Source organism: Pseudopipra pipra, chromosome 3, assembly GCF_036250125.1.
Source record: "Pseudopipra pipra isolate bDixPip1 chromosome 3, bDixPip1.hap1, whole genome shotgun sequence".
NCBI classification, from domain to species: Eukaryota; Metazoa; Chordata; class Aves; order Passeriformes; family Pipridae; genus Pseudopipra; species Pseudopipra pipra.
This window is the reverse complement of record NC_087551.1, coordinates 45,674,259-45,688,019: the sequence shown is the minus strand read 5'-3', so window position 1 is coordinate 45,688,019 and position 13,761 is coordinate 45,674,259. Positions and strand designations below refer to the sequence as shown.

At 36.1% G+C, this 13,761-nt stretch overlaps 1 protein-coding gene across 3 annotated transcripts in view; it reads right to left on the bottom strand.

Moving 5' to 3' along the window:
* Positions 1-3,756: 3,756 nt before the first annotated feature.
* PDE10A (phosphodiesterase 10A) overlaps positions 3,757-13,761 on the bottom strand; it is a 350,481-nt gene continuing 340,476 nt past the window's right edge. For 2 of the 3 annotated variants that reach the window (XM_064648955.1, XM_064648956.1), the window contains exons 21-22: positions 12,360-12,448; positions 3,862-8,448 (exon numbers count right to left, since the gene is read on the bottom strand). In XM_064648955.1, the coding sequence (XP_064505025.1) occupies positions 8,331-8,448; positions 12,360-12,448 (207 nt within the window). In that variant the 3' untranslated portion in view covers positions 3,862-8,330. Of the gene's footprint in view, positions 8,449-12,359; positions 12,449-13,761 lie in introns of all 3 variants that reach the window. The other variant, XM_064648954.1, reaches the window with a different exon arrangement.

Genomic DNA, 13,761 nt, shown 5'->3' with positions numbered 1-13,761 from the left:
TTCCTAAAGGTGAAAGGAAAAAACAGAAATTGCTCTACCAGAAAAGAAAATTTGCAGCACAAAAAGAGCAGAAATAAAAAAAGGAGAAAATTAGGAACTTGCCAATCTTATCAGCAAATTCTATTTAATGATTTCAAGGAATTGACTTAGAAGCTTTCATATAGCAATTAGATCTCTCATAGGATGTTAGTTCTCCTATATGAAGTTTTCTTTTAAGCTTTCAGTACAGTACCTCTTGCTTTTCTGAGACTGATGGCCTTGGGGTCTTGGGATTCACATGCCTTGTGGTGAAGGATAGAAAAAGTCTTCAACTGATGTTTTACCAGCTAGAATGGCAACCATTTCTAAACACTAGGTCAGCTCCCTCTGATATGTTAGCATTGCAAAGGTTTAGACAAACTCAAAGAAAACTGCTGTCCTTGTACATTCAGGAAGAAAAACTCTATTAGCAGACAACCTGTGTTAGCTCCAAGTCCCAGGTCATGCGTAAGTTCTTTAGGTTCTCTTGATGAACCAGACACTTAGTTCATGCTTCTGGTATATCCCCAGTAAAGGATAGCTAGCTCTGATGGCAATGCTCTGCTGTAGGCAGGAGGAGGGATTTCGGAGAACAATTTCCTGTATCATCCAGGAAACACAACGTCCAAAGGGAATATATTCTAAGGTTTTATGTATTATTTTACACATGGCCCAACAAAAAGCAACATAAGAAACTAGTGTTTATTGCTTGGAAACTTTAGTTTTACCACGCTTGTGATTCTAGAGTACCTAGAACCTTTACTAGTTCTGTGACTCTGAAAACTTTGAAACTCTGAAAGGAAGGTAGTATATTGCACGTGCAGCTCTGTATGAGGCTATAGCATGTTTTAATGTATTTCATAACTAATCATGAAAACCACTGAGAACTGCACAAAGATAGACCCAGTTCCCTAGTCAGATACCATGCCCAAAATGGGAAGTTGTCTGACAACCAGAGCTGAATGAGATAGTTTAAAGGACATGGAGAATTACCCATACCACTTCCAGCAGCCCTGGAACAGGGCCCTGCAAAATGGCTGCAGAACAGGAACTACACAGATGTGGCACCCAAACCCATTTGACATTATCACTTACACAGAAGTCAGTAAAGATTTAATTTAAAATTTGACACAGTGTTTAATTATAGGAATTTGATTTTTTTTAAGATGATATGTCACTGCAACAGCTCAAAAGTTGTTAAAGATGCAACTCCATATGCCAGCTTGAAAGCTTGCACTGTAATTTCCTTGTCTTCCCCTCACATCGGGAGAAAATGGAAAGGGAAGTGCTCAGCAGCAGCACACCTGAGAGCATCACAACCCTGTGATAACTGTCCTCACCTGACAGGGAAATGAACATCACTATATATATTATGACCACCTGATCGCCTCTACATATATTTTGAATTCTGGACTGCATGTAACTAGCAATGTTTCCAAACATGCACAATACCAAAGAAAAAAAAAGTGTTTAGAGGCTTAAATAACTTAAAGAAGCCCCCAAACCATAGAGTGTTGAGCAACTTACACAAGATCATGAAAATCTGTCACAGAACAACTTAATTCCTTCAAGTCCATCAGTAGCATCTTAACAGATGTCCATTTTCTTTCCAAATGTACTGTAAATATTCTTCTCTTCAAGCTTCAGTACATTTTCATGTTAAAAAGAAAGGCACACGTTGCTAGCCTTTTTCCCATACTAGTCACAAGAGAAAATATATTTTTTTAACCTGGTTGGGATTTTTTTTGTCACAGGATGTAAAATACACCTGATATTGAATATTTTTTCTTTCTGCAAGTCAGCAGCAGAAAACAACTTGGACTTCACTAGCTGGAAACTAACATTAGTTATCATACCATTTCTCTTCTTTGTAATCAACTTGTCCATCAGCACTAACTTGAAACTACCCATATTCATCACTCTACCACATTCACCACTCCTAACATTGATAATAAAATTTTCAAAGGCTTCTGACAGATACTGACTTTCATAGGTGCTTCTTGGCTTTTTGGTATCTTTTTTCTTTTTTTTTTTTTATGAGACCTATTTTTTTCATTTCCATATGCTTATTAAATAGTGTGTATTAACAACTGATGTTGCATCTATAAGCAGCAGAAATACTGCTAAAGGAACGGAAGTAGCTCTACAAAAATCATTTTCTCACCTGTATTCACAGGGTTTACAATGCTGTAAAAAAGAAAAACAACTAATTCCAGCTGAATGTTTACAGATGATGGTGAAAATCATTTAGCCCTTCTAGCAATGTTACAACCCCCCCCCAAAAAAAAACATGAAAGTAAAACTTTACCTGGTATAATTAATTCTTTTCACAGTTCTTGAATCTCAGATTTCTCCTTTCTTTCAGACTTTTAAACAACAGGCCTTGTGTACACACGAACTACCTTCTGAAGCATCTCTCTGTAATTCATTCTTGACCCAGAGACAAAGACCTTCATCTTCATAAGCAACTTCCACGGTACAGGTAGCTCTTCCATAGCACTATTGAAACACACTGAAAAAAACTTTTCTCCCTAATCTGAAGAGAGATTACAGATTGAGGAAGGGGAATTTCTCCTTAGTAATTGTCTTCAGCAAAATAAGGACAACAAAATAATCTCCACCACTTGTTGAGCAGGTGAAAGTCATTGATATTTCTGTCACAGAGCACTTGGATACTTTCAAATAAGACAAATTCAGAGTTCCTCAAAACCAACAGCAATATTCATTTTCTCCCCAAATGCCAATGAGTTAAGGTGCTTTTGCATTTATATTTTCCACTATCTGCAATGGAATATATTTGAGGTTGATTTTTGGGGTTGATTTTTGTAAGTTTCTGATGACGTTTTTCAATAACAGTGGGCTGCAATTGTTCAGAAAAGCACACCAAATGGACAGTGACCATCAATGGCAAAGCACCATGCTGTGCTACAAGAGTCTGCACAAACACAAAAATATGAAAAGGCATGTCATCCATCTGCCATCAGTTTCAGCATCTTGACCAGAAAGTCATTAATTGACTCCAGCCTTTAGATCGTTGCCAACAATACAGAAACAGGTGGAAAGGACTAAATTAATAGTACACACAGAAACATTCCACTTCTATTGTCTGTCCCTAAAAATAATTAAGAAAGTTTTAACAACCCCCTAATGAACAAACCCTAAAAAACGCATTAAATATCAGCACATTTTCTGCCTCATCACATAAGATAGCTCTCATAGTACAATCCTTGCAGCAAACAGAGCTTTCTGGAAGGGCTGGTTACAAGAGGTGGATAGATACATAGGATTTTTTTCCATCTATTTTTAATTTTATTTTTAATGTGTTGTTCAGAATTCAGCTTTATGGTTCCTTGACCTACATTTTACTGTACTGGCAGCTGTTAAAGCCCTATATTGCTTTGGACTAGCAAACCTTACAAATTTGGGTGCAATTCTTTTACAATTCAGCATATGAGTACCTATGTAATTCCCAAAAGGTAGCATTAGCTGCACTGACATTTGTCAGTGTCAAAGCAAGGATCTGTGTGGAAGTTATCTGCCAACAGCAAGGTAAGTTCTCTGGCAGCATGAGGCCAAACAGAAAAGGAGATCCCTTTGAAGTTTGTGAGAATGTGAACTTGCAATAGGTGATAAAAATATATTAAAAAAAATTGTCCTTTGTTAGGAAAACACATCATAAGCAGTAAACTCAAAATACAGGGAAAACCAAGCACTACCTATTTAAAAGACTCCACTACATTTTGAATCACTTTGTGCTGTGGTTTACTTATGGTGTAAACACACATATACACATTCCCATCCCTCACTTGCATTCCCAATAATAGCAAAAATAAACATGAAAAATAATATTAAAAAACTCTGTATTCAGTAATATTCACACCAAAGTATATGTATAGATATATCCATTAAAATTATGAACATTTCTAAATATATTTTATGTATCATACATATATTTATATGTATAATTACATATCCACAGAAGTAGTCTTGCTGTGCTAGAGCCAGCAGTAAAAGCAAAAACAGGTTTCACAATAGGACACCCATATATGCATACATACTGGCTGTTTGGTTTGTGAATTTATTTACAACTTAACTATATCATAATAAATGCTTACTGTTCTATTGTACAAACGTAATAGTAAAGGTTTAGGTTTGTTTTTTAAATACAAAGACTGCAAATGAATACATGAAAAAAATTACACACCATGTACAGTATTTATAATTTATAAATGCAAAGTTAAGACCTCTTTAAATTATTGCACTTGCATATTTTTTTACAAAGATAAGTTTATATGTATCATATATATATATATGTGTGTAAATATATATATATATAAAACAAAATTTTCAGCTCACTAAATGTAGTAAAGTTGAATGTTGTTACCTTGAAGTTCTTTCTTCTTCACATAACAGCCCAACCTGAATTTTGAATATTTATGAAACTACTCTACAAATCAGTTTGATCTACCCTAGAAAGCAGTCCATTATTTTAGGTTTTTTGACAGAGTATACACCCGTATTACAATCGAGCACAGTTTTTGGTCAGAAAGCAAAACAAAAATTATGATGTGCCTTTGCTAGATTGGGATATATAACTTAAAGTTTGAACATGAATTTCCTTGTAGTAGCATGCAGAAAGCCTTTTCGACGTTTAGAATGAATAAATTAATTGTTACACTTCACAGAACTGGTCCTATATCACAGTGTTTGAGGCAAATGCATTATTTCAAGAGGGTCATAATTGAGTCAAGCATCTAACAATCTCTATTTTTTAACATGAATAGTGCTTTTTGTTATCCCTACAATTTTAACATTAAATGCTCTAAATGCAGTCACAGCAAACTGATCACATTGTTCTAAGTTTAAACACATGAAAGGAATCTGTGCCACATAAAAAGATGAATTCCACTTTGCATGTCCCCTCCAATTTAATATACTTCATCATACACTCCAGCCAGAAAAACCCAATTGCATTTCTCTAATGGTCACTTATAAAAAAAAAAAAATACTGCTATGAGTATATAGGAGTATATTCTCCTATATACCATTATAGGAGTATGTTGCACAACGGTACAAAATTCATAGATTAATTTTAACAGTGGAGTTTCTGTTAGTGCTGTAATAAAATATGCAATATTTCAGACAAGTATCATGCTATGTCAACTATTTTTCTCACTTAGCGCATACCTTTCAGGCACCATTTCATAATACATTAGAAATGCTCAGTTACAGCTTCAAACAGTGCTTTTACCTTTACTAGGCTTAGAGGGGAAGAACAATTGCAATTCTGGGAATACAAAGTCTAACACTTTTAGGAAAGGAAAGATCTGTTAGGCTTTTTATACGTTCTTATTGATTTTGGGCAAGAGCAGTTTTAGTAGGATAAAAATGCAAAGAGGAATGTCTATTTGCATTTTAACTTAATGAGCTGGATGTCTCAATTTGTGAGTTCAAGTTCAGAACTTCGAAAAATTAAATCTCAATGTGTGTTTGAGTCATGAAATTCAAATGCAGCTCCAAAGTTTTAATTTTTGATGTTTTTAACTTTGGAAGTGCAGGTATAAGCCTTTTTCTAAAAAATATTTACACATATGGATCTATGCTCTGTAAATGCTAATACAGACTATACTTGGTTGGCTATTTTTGTTGGTCTCAGTGCTAAGAAAGAGTAACATTTTGTCATGACCTTTCTCCTTTTACGGACCAGGAAATCAAACCAAACCACAGGCACTGGAGCCAGAATTTTTAATTCTAATAAACACTATACTATAGCAAACATATATTTTACGTGGTTTGGATAGTTCTGTATTAGAAACAGTACCTGATTCACTTGAGACATTAGTAAAACAACTGATTGTCAATTTGAAAAATTTGCCAGGGAAACAGGCTCTCTATCAGTACTTATAAACTTCAAAACAAAATCATATGTGGTACTGTCAAATATTTTGAATAGTAAGAAACAGAACTAGTGAAGTTATCTTTATTGTCGATGAGTAAAAGATGAATGAAAATCTTTCTATACACGCAGACATAGTGTGATAAGGAATAGTGTTGCAATGTTTTTAAGATCAGCATTTTTAAATGGAGAAAAAAAAAGGGCAGAATAACCACAAATATACTTTAACCATGAAGGAAAATGTTCCATCCAGTTGTTGGGGTATCTGAATTTCAAAGAGTATTTTTGTAGTCACCACAGATTTAGATAATTTCCACGTAAATTAGGATCAGTGGACTGTGTCTCAAGTACTTAGTGGATGAAAGGTTGCATCTGCATGATTCAGCTGAAACAGAATAGCTAAGGAGTAAAACAGAGGACACAGCATGAGATATTACTCAGTCTACTTTGGTGTAATTGTTTCCGTCTTTTTTTTTTTTTTAATTTCAAAACAGTTTGCTGTGATTAACAATTATTTTCTGCATTTAGAATTGGCAAAGCACACAGCAAAAAATTATGGGGCTGTAACCTGCATCATACAAATAAGATAACTTCATATTGAATTCTCAACCTGTGGGATCTTTATGTACAGCAAAGGCTTAGGTGCATTTATACATTATGCGATTATGGATCACAGACTGTACACATATACAGATAGTGGCATGTGCTCGACCATAACAGAAGGCAAAACTCAAGAGTCCAGGTTGTTCACACAAAACCCATTAGATGGCATGCCTATTAGACCAATACAGCCCAAAAGACATGAGATGGAAAAAGAGAACCTGTGTTCTGTCTTTAAGTCACTACTAGTATTTTTTGCAGTTACACAATGGCCATGTTATCATGGAACCACTACAAGTGTTCATTACCTGTGAAAAAGCATATAATGCAGTATAGGCTGTATGTGAAAGGTGTGCAAAGACGGTGTTTTCACCTACTGTGTGGATCACTGTGAAGAATTTTTTCTCATTATCTTTGAGAGACAGACAAAGGCAAATTAAGTGTTGTTGAAACATACTCTGTACAATTGCACTAAATTTAAGAGTGGCATTCAACATACAGTCTCAAAGGCTGTGCCTAAGTTTGTAAGGCTAAAGCCTAAGTCAGCACAGAACTGTAAACACACTGTTTTAGAGTACTTTTCTTCAGTCAGCTATTCTTTCACTAAGAAAGGCAGTTCTAATCCTGGAAATTTTGCTGAACTAGGGGAAAAAAACAGACAAATGGAGAAGTTTCCTAATTTCACTCATCTTGGGACAGGGGAAAAAAGCAGTAGAAGACATGCAGTGTTACTGTGCAACACAAAAGCTAGTCAATACAAACACATTTTTGATTTATTGTGATGGTACCACAATCCCTCTTATCAGACCTGACTTTTCTGACAAGGCTTTTGTTCCCAGCAGATAGCATACTTCAGGTATGTCTCTAATAAGTTTTAAAATACAACTCAGCAGGTAGAAATAAAAATTATGACTTTACTTAATTGTGAGCTAGGCAAGGAAATGTTTGCTGTCACATCTAAATTTTAATCTGATACTTCTGTCACTATGGATACAAAAACTCCAACCTGAAACTCCCTCTCATATCAGAGATAATTATCCAGTACTTGTAGTGTTTTAAGGGAGGAGTTGTCTAGGTTTATAAATCATTCTAAATAACAAAGCACCATCACTAGTTCTATCAACATTTCCCTTATGAGTGACAGACAATTTGCATCATGATGCTTAATGAAGTACTTTAAAACTTTAACCTGAATGTTGGTTTTCCTTTAGTTTGCAGCAAGAGAATTCACTGTAACCTAAGCATAAATTATAATCTCCAAGGATTCTGCTGGAATTCAAACTGATTACAAGTAGATCACACATAAACATTCACAATAGCAATGGGTATATTGTTCTATTTATAGCCAAGAACTCCCAAGTGACACTGGTGTTAAAGCCAGCCACAGTACGGTATAATAAAAGTACCATTGAAACCCTTACTATAAAGATACAATTTAGAAGTACCCCCCAAGATTCCCCCCACCCCCAACCCCCATCAGTTTTAAATTAAGGCCTCAGCAATGTAGCCCATGAGATAAGGCCAGTCTTTTATATTCACAAGTTCTCTTTTGATAGCTGACTCCAAAACATCTGGGTTGTCATTTTCCCTCTGTTGACTTTGTGTCACTGGTGTAGGTCAGGAGATTGGCTGCCAGTCATTCAGCTGAGGTAACTCCATGGGTGTTACCTTCCTAGGCAGGTCTACTTCTTAGTTAGAATTTTGTAGCTTTTGTTTTTCCTTTTTTTTTCCAAATAAAAATGAAACAAAACAAAAAAAAACAATCCCCAAAATAAGAAGGGGTTCTTTTCAGATTGAAGCAATCTGTTGCTGCTGTTCAGTCATCAATCTTCACAGGAAGAGAATCTGAGGTCCCAGGAGCAAGGGACTGGGAGGAAATCCATATAGAGGCTTCCTCACCTCTTGTTACTTTCTCCCATTGGTTGAGATTGTCCCTGGAGATGCAAAAAAGTCAAAGGTAAAGCACTGTTCATAAGTTTACTGAGATTTATTTCTTCCTAACAATACTGTCTGTTGTACTACACATTGATATTTATTATACTGTATATTAGTTCTTGTATGTCATCAAGCTTTTATCATCTTTACATTTTTCAGCCTTCAACTTCAGTTACCTCATTTTATAATTCTGTCTGATTCATATCCATGTTGACTATATACAAGACTATGGCACACCTTTCAGAGGTCAAGCCCTGATGCTAGAGACTACCGTCTTCTTCCACTGCAAATTTATAGCCTTCATGGCTGTGGGAAAACCCAGTTGTGAGCCAGGAGAGACATGTCCGCAGAAACTCTGTGGCAGAAGGCAGTATCTGATGGAGTCTATGAAAGAGAGCTGGTGCCTCTAGGGTGAACACCTACTCCATTTTCTGCAGGCACATGGAAACCTGCTCTGCCAATGCTCCAGGCCAACTGGAAATCATGAAGCCAGCATTAATACGGCACTGAACCTCAGCTAATACAATAGGGCATTAAGGATCAGAAAAAGTGAACCATCTCTATTTCTACGTCTCTTTCCTGAAACTGGGAAAGTTACAAAAATTGCAGCCAAAATATTTTTAAATTAAATCAATTTCAGCTTTTATGAGAGACATAAAAGCACAAAAAAACAGTTTTAAATTATTTGGTCTGAAAAAAGGAAAAAAATAAATCACTTCATCCTCAAAATAATTACACTACCATATATTTGCCTGTTTGGTAGGCCTATTGAGTATGTGGGCTACAAAACATAGGAAAGACCTATTCTGAACACTGTAACACAGGTGGCTAGTAGTTTTGATCTACACAGAATTACAAGAAAGCATTTAAAAATGTGGAATAAATTACCAGACAAGAAAACTGAGACTGTTAGCTGCTACCCTATCTCAGGAATATCAATGTGATACTTTCTTTTTAATTTTTTTTTTTTTTAAGGTGTTGATAGTATGATTAATTTGCCCTTGAGCTTCCGGTGAAGCCCTGGCTCCCACTATCTGGAATAAATGCCCAGAGGCTCTCAAAAGAAAAACCTTGGCTGCTTTTGCTGCTATTATTGGTGTTTGCGTTTCAAAGAACTCAAGGATGCAGCAGCTTAAATACTGTGTTCCAAGAATGAGCATTGCTAGTGAATGGGTGATATCAAAATTTGTTCAGTCAGCAACTGAGGAAATACCAAACAAGAGTGAGGCTGTATTCCTCTCCTGACACTGAATAACAATTACCTATCAAAAATAAAGGGAAAAAAATATAGTGCAAAATCAGCTATTTGAAATACTCTAGACTATTCTAAACCTGGCAATAACATTGTTTTTTTCTAATTGTGGAGCTGAAGTTATATCTGTGTTCTGATTTCCTGCTTTGCATTTCCAAGTCTGAATTCAAGCTTCCTCTTCATTCTCTTCAAAGACAAAGCAGAGGGTAATTTCAAGGCCAAGATTAAACTGCTCTTCAGAAGACTTTATGCCAGGGTGTGGATTTTCAGCAAACTCTTTATTCTTAAGGAGATCTTAAACCTCATCCACACATCTATGCTCCAGTTCTGCATCAGCACAATCTAAATACACAATAGCAGGACAGGGAGCTGTGTCTGTAAAGAGCTCTGCCCAGTGTGGAGACTATGCCAGCATAGCTTTCAGAAGTATCAGTATCACAATTTGAATAACAAATAACAAACATAATTTCTGCAACAGAAAAAGTTCATATTATCTCTGCCAGGAGTCTGATTGCCTGTGCTTCAGACATCACACCTTCTACAGAAAAACCTGCTCTTGAAAAGATGTTCATGCTTTATCTTCAGAATTATGAAGAATCTTTCATCTAGAACACATGCTTACATGGGTGTTTAATATTCACAATTCAACTTTAAGCCTCCTTGTCTGAGTACTACAAGATGGACCATCAAGTAATACAGGCCACTTTTGTAAATAAGCTTTGTTTGGATATCCATGTGCCCAAAAATCAAAAGATCTGTGTCTTCCCAGAACCCTGCTTCTAAAAAAGATGCTGTGCAGTCTTAGCACTCAGTCTAGCCTCTCTAAGCCTCAGTTTCCATTAAGTGGAATAACAACACTAACTTCATACCATAGGTACTGACAATGCAAATAGTTCTACAGTAAATACAAACCCATTTCTAAGACCTCCCATTTGACTGTGCTAGTAAGAGAACTTTCCTGATATCCAGTGCTAAGGTTACTTTATTAATCATACAGACTCTGCAAGACATTTTCATGTTAAGAGCATACAGATCATGATTTGGGGAGTAAAGGTACACCCGAATGTTCTTTTTTGAATATTTAGACGGCAAGTATTCTTAACCTGCTAAATTAATGAGTTTTGCTCAAACAGAAAGCATGCTATGGAGACAGTTACAGATTTTGATCGTCTTTACTGTGAGGGTGGTGAGGCACTGGAATAAGTTGCTCAGAGAATGCCCCATCCTTGGAAGTGTTCAAGACAAGTTCAGATGGGGCTCTGAGTCCTGGTCTAGTGAAAGGTGTCCACACCTGTGGCAAGGGGATTAAACTAGATGATATTTAAGGTTCCTTCCAACTCAAACCATTCCATGATTCTATGGTTCTCTTGGACAAATTAAATATATTATGTCAGTTTATTTAGTCTCTCTCTACTAAGAACTCAAAACATTATTTTAGCTCTTTCATAAAGAAAGAGCTTCTCTGAATTGCTACTCTTCTTAAAGCACAGATGCTAACCAAAATTCCAGCTGTAGCCCTATTAAGAAAACAACTACAGAGTTAGAGCCTCCAGTCCTCCTGAATACTCCTTTCATATCCACATAAGGGTTGCACAGCCATGCCCAGCAGAGGCACCTTAGAGGAAAACAACTGTAAAGATGGCTCCTGGATACTCATTGTTTTTCATAAGAAAGTCCTCTGTATCATTGATACAGACCTATGTATTCTTCTCATGGCTATATGAAAGAGTGTTTGGGTGTGAATGAAATGTTTTTGCTAACTACTATATTAAATTTCAAGACGTTTGTTACTTAACACAAATAAAAAGTTCTATGTAAGCTTGAATTTAAGGACCATGACAGAAAAAAAATATATAAGAGGAAAGAAAAGCAGTTCTCTTTTCCCACTGGATGTGACTTAAGATTGTTGGCTTTATGAACCAACTGGGTTTTTTTAGAAAATACTGATTAACCTGAAACTGGAACATTTTCATGAAATACATACTGGTTTCAACAGAAGTTTTGTCACGAAAGATTGCTAAAGGACCAGGATATAATTATTGGACAGACCTCCCTACAACGTAATCCACCATCATTCCAGGGCAGAAGCAGACAATAGGTTAAAGGACTCCTGCCTCTCTGCAAGAAGAACCCAAGCTACATACCAATTGATTCACAGGAGAAAGCTACATTTGACTCTCCCTCATCTCAGTGTTACTACTCTTATGCTGCCAATTACTGAATACTTTGTGGATATTTCTTTTTCTGCTTTTTAATAAAAATGATCTGACATGAAATAAAACCACATGCTAAAGCCACATCTTTTCAATGAAACAAAATTCTAGCCAATTTTTGTTGTGAGAACCATGTTGAAGTAAAAAGGACACAGAAGGAAATTGCACTTAACCAGCCTAGACAGCGATGCATAAACACTGAACTGTTCATCTCTAATTACTTTTGGCACCCAATTCACTTTAATCAGCTGTATCTGTAGATCTGCGTTGGATAATCCCAGACATCAGTTATCACCTCTGGGTTTCTGCATAGATTAATGTGAGATGTGTATCCCTGTTTATCTGCATGCAAATTCTAAAATTAAAAGTCTTCATTTCCAGACAAACTTGCAAAGCATTCTTGTTTTTAATTTGACCAAGCTACACGCTACGCACATTTACTCACCTGCATGCTCTGAGTAGCGGCCCAGTTGGAGGAAAGATCTGTGCAAGTGTGGTGTAACATGGGATGGCTACAGCATTGTAGAACCCAATCTACAAAAAACAAGAATGAAAAAAAAAAATGTTGCCAAACTACAACACTGGAAGCTAACAGCCAGCTAGCTCCGAGCTGTTGACTATTTACTTAATTACTGCTTATATTAGTTTTCACACTTCTGCATCTCCTCTTAAGATGTGAACACTTTAAAATAAGCAGCAACAGTGAAATCTCTGGTAATAACAAGTTGCTTACATGCCTTTCTTTTATGACTGGTATTTCTGCTTCAAGTAGGGTTTTCTACAGAACCTTTTATTATTCAATTGATTCATTTTATTTGCTCAGAATCTGTCTAGCTGTTTGATGTTGCTAGTGGTGGAAAGTAGGTGGAGATGGCAGAGATACTTCTGCAAATATTATTCATGTGATGATTTTATTTTTTAAAAAAGAAAGGTTGTGCAGCATTGCCAAAATACAGTCAGATTCTGGATTGTTCTGATGTCCTCCAGGGTATACATTGCATAGCTCAATTTACTTAACATGATGGAGGCTTTGCACATTTGGAAAGTCTCTGAAAGGTGTGCACTGTGATCAATAATTGGTTTGCACTTTCTTATGCATGCACTTCAGTGATATATTTTTAACATAATCTTATTTAAAGAGCACCAAATGAGCACCTTTTTAATGATATGTGATTCATACAGGCTTAGGGGCCTATAACAGCTAAAATGCCACAGCTGAATTGTTCTGACATGAAGGGATTTCTAGAAAATGCTACTTATATATTATCAAGGATGACAGATTACCTTCAGACTCATTATAGCATCAGTCACTTATCTCAGACTCTTATGATAGTTGTTACAGTAGTGCACTATGATCCCTTTCTTAGGGCAAAATTTTTAAATGTCTGTTACTGAAATACTACATATTGTACCATGACCAAAGCATTTGATAATATTTCTTTTCAATAGTCCAAACATTGGCCCTTACTCAGAAATCAGAGGGCAACTTATCTCCATGAATACAAAGATTCCTCCCATACTGCTGCGTAACCAAGTCGCCTCTGTACTTACTACTATATAAAAATAAGACACGTTTTCTGATCTGTGAACCCAATGGTCTGAGCTGACGTATTTATGATGTAAACAACAGAAAGAAGGTGAGAAGGCAAGGCTATACGCAGATAGGATGTCTGCTCATCCACACTATTTCACATAATATGTCATTTTCTTCCTACTTGTTTTTGGTTTTACTTTTTTTTTGTTTGCTTTGTTTTGAGGGGGACTTTGTTTTCTCGTTTCTATTTTCTTCACAGGTTCCAAAAGGAGGGGCAGAACATAAGGTGAATGGATCCTTGCTAACCTGGGAA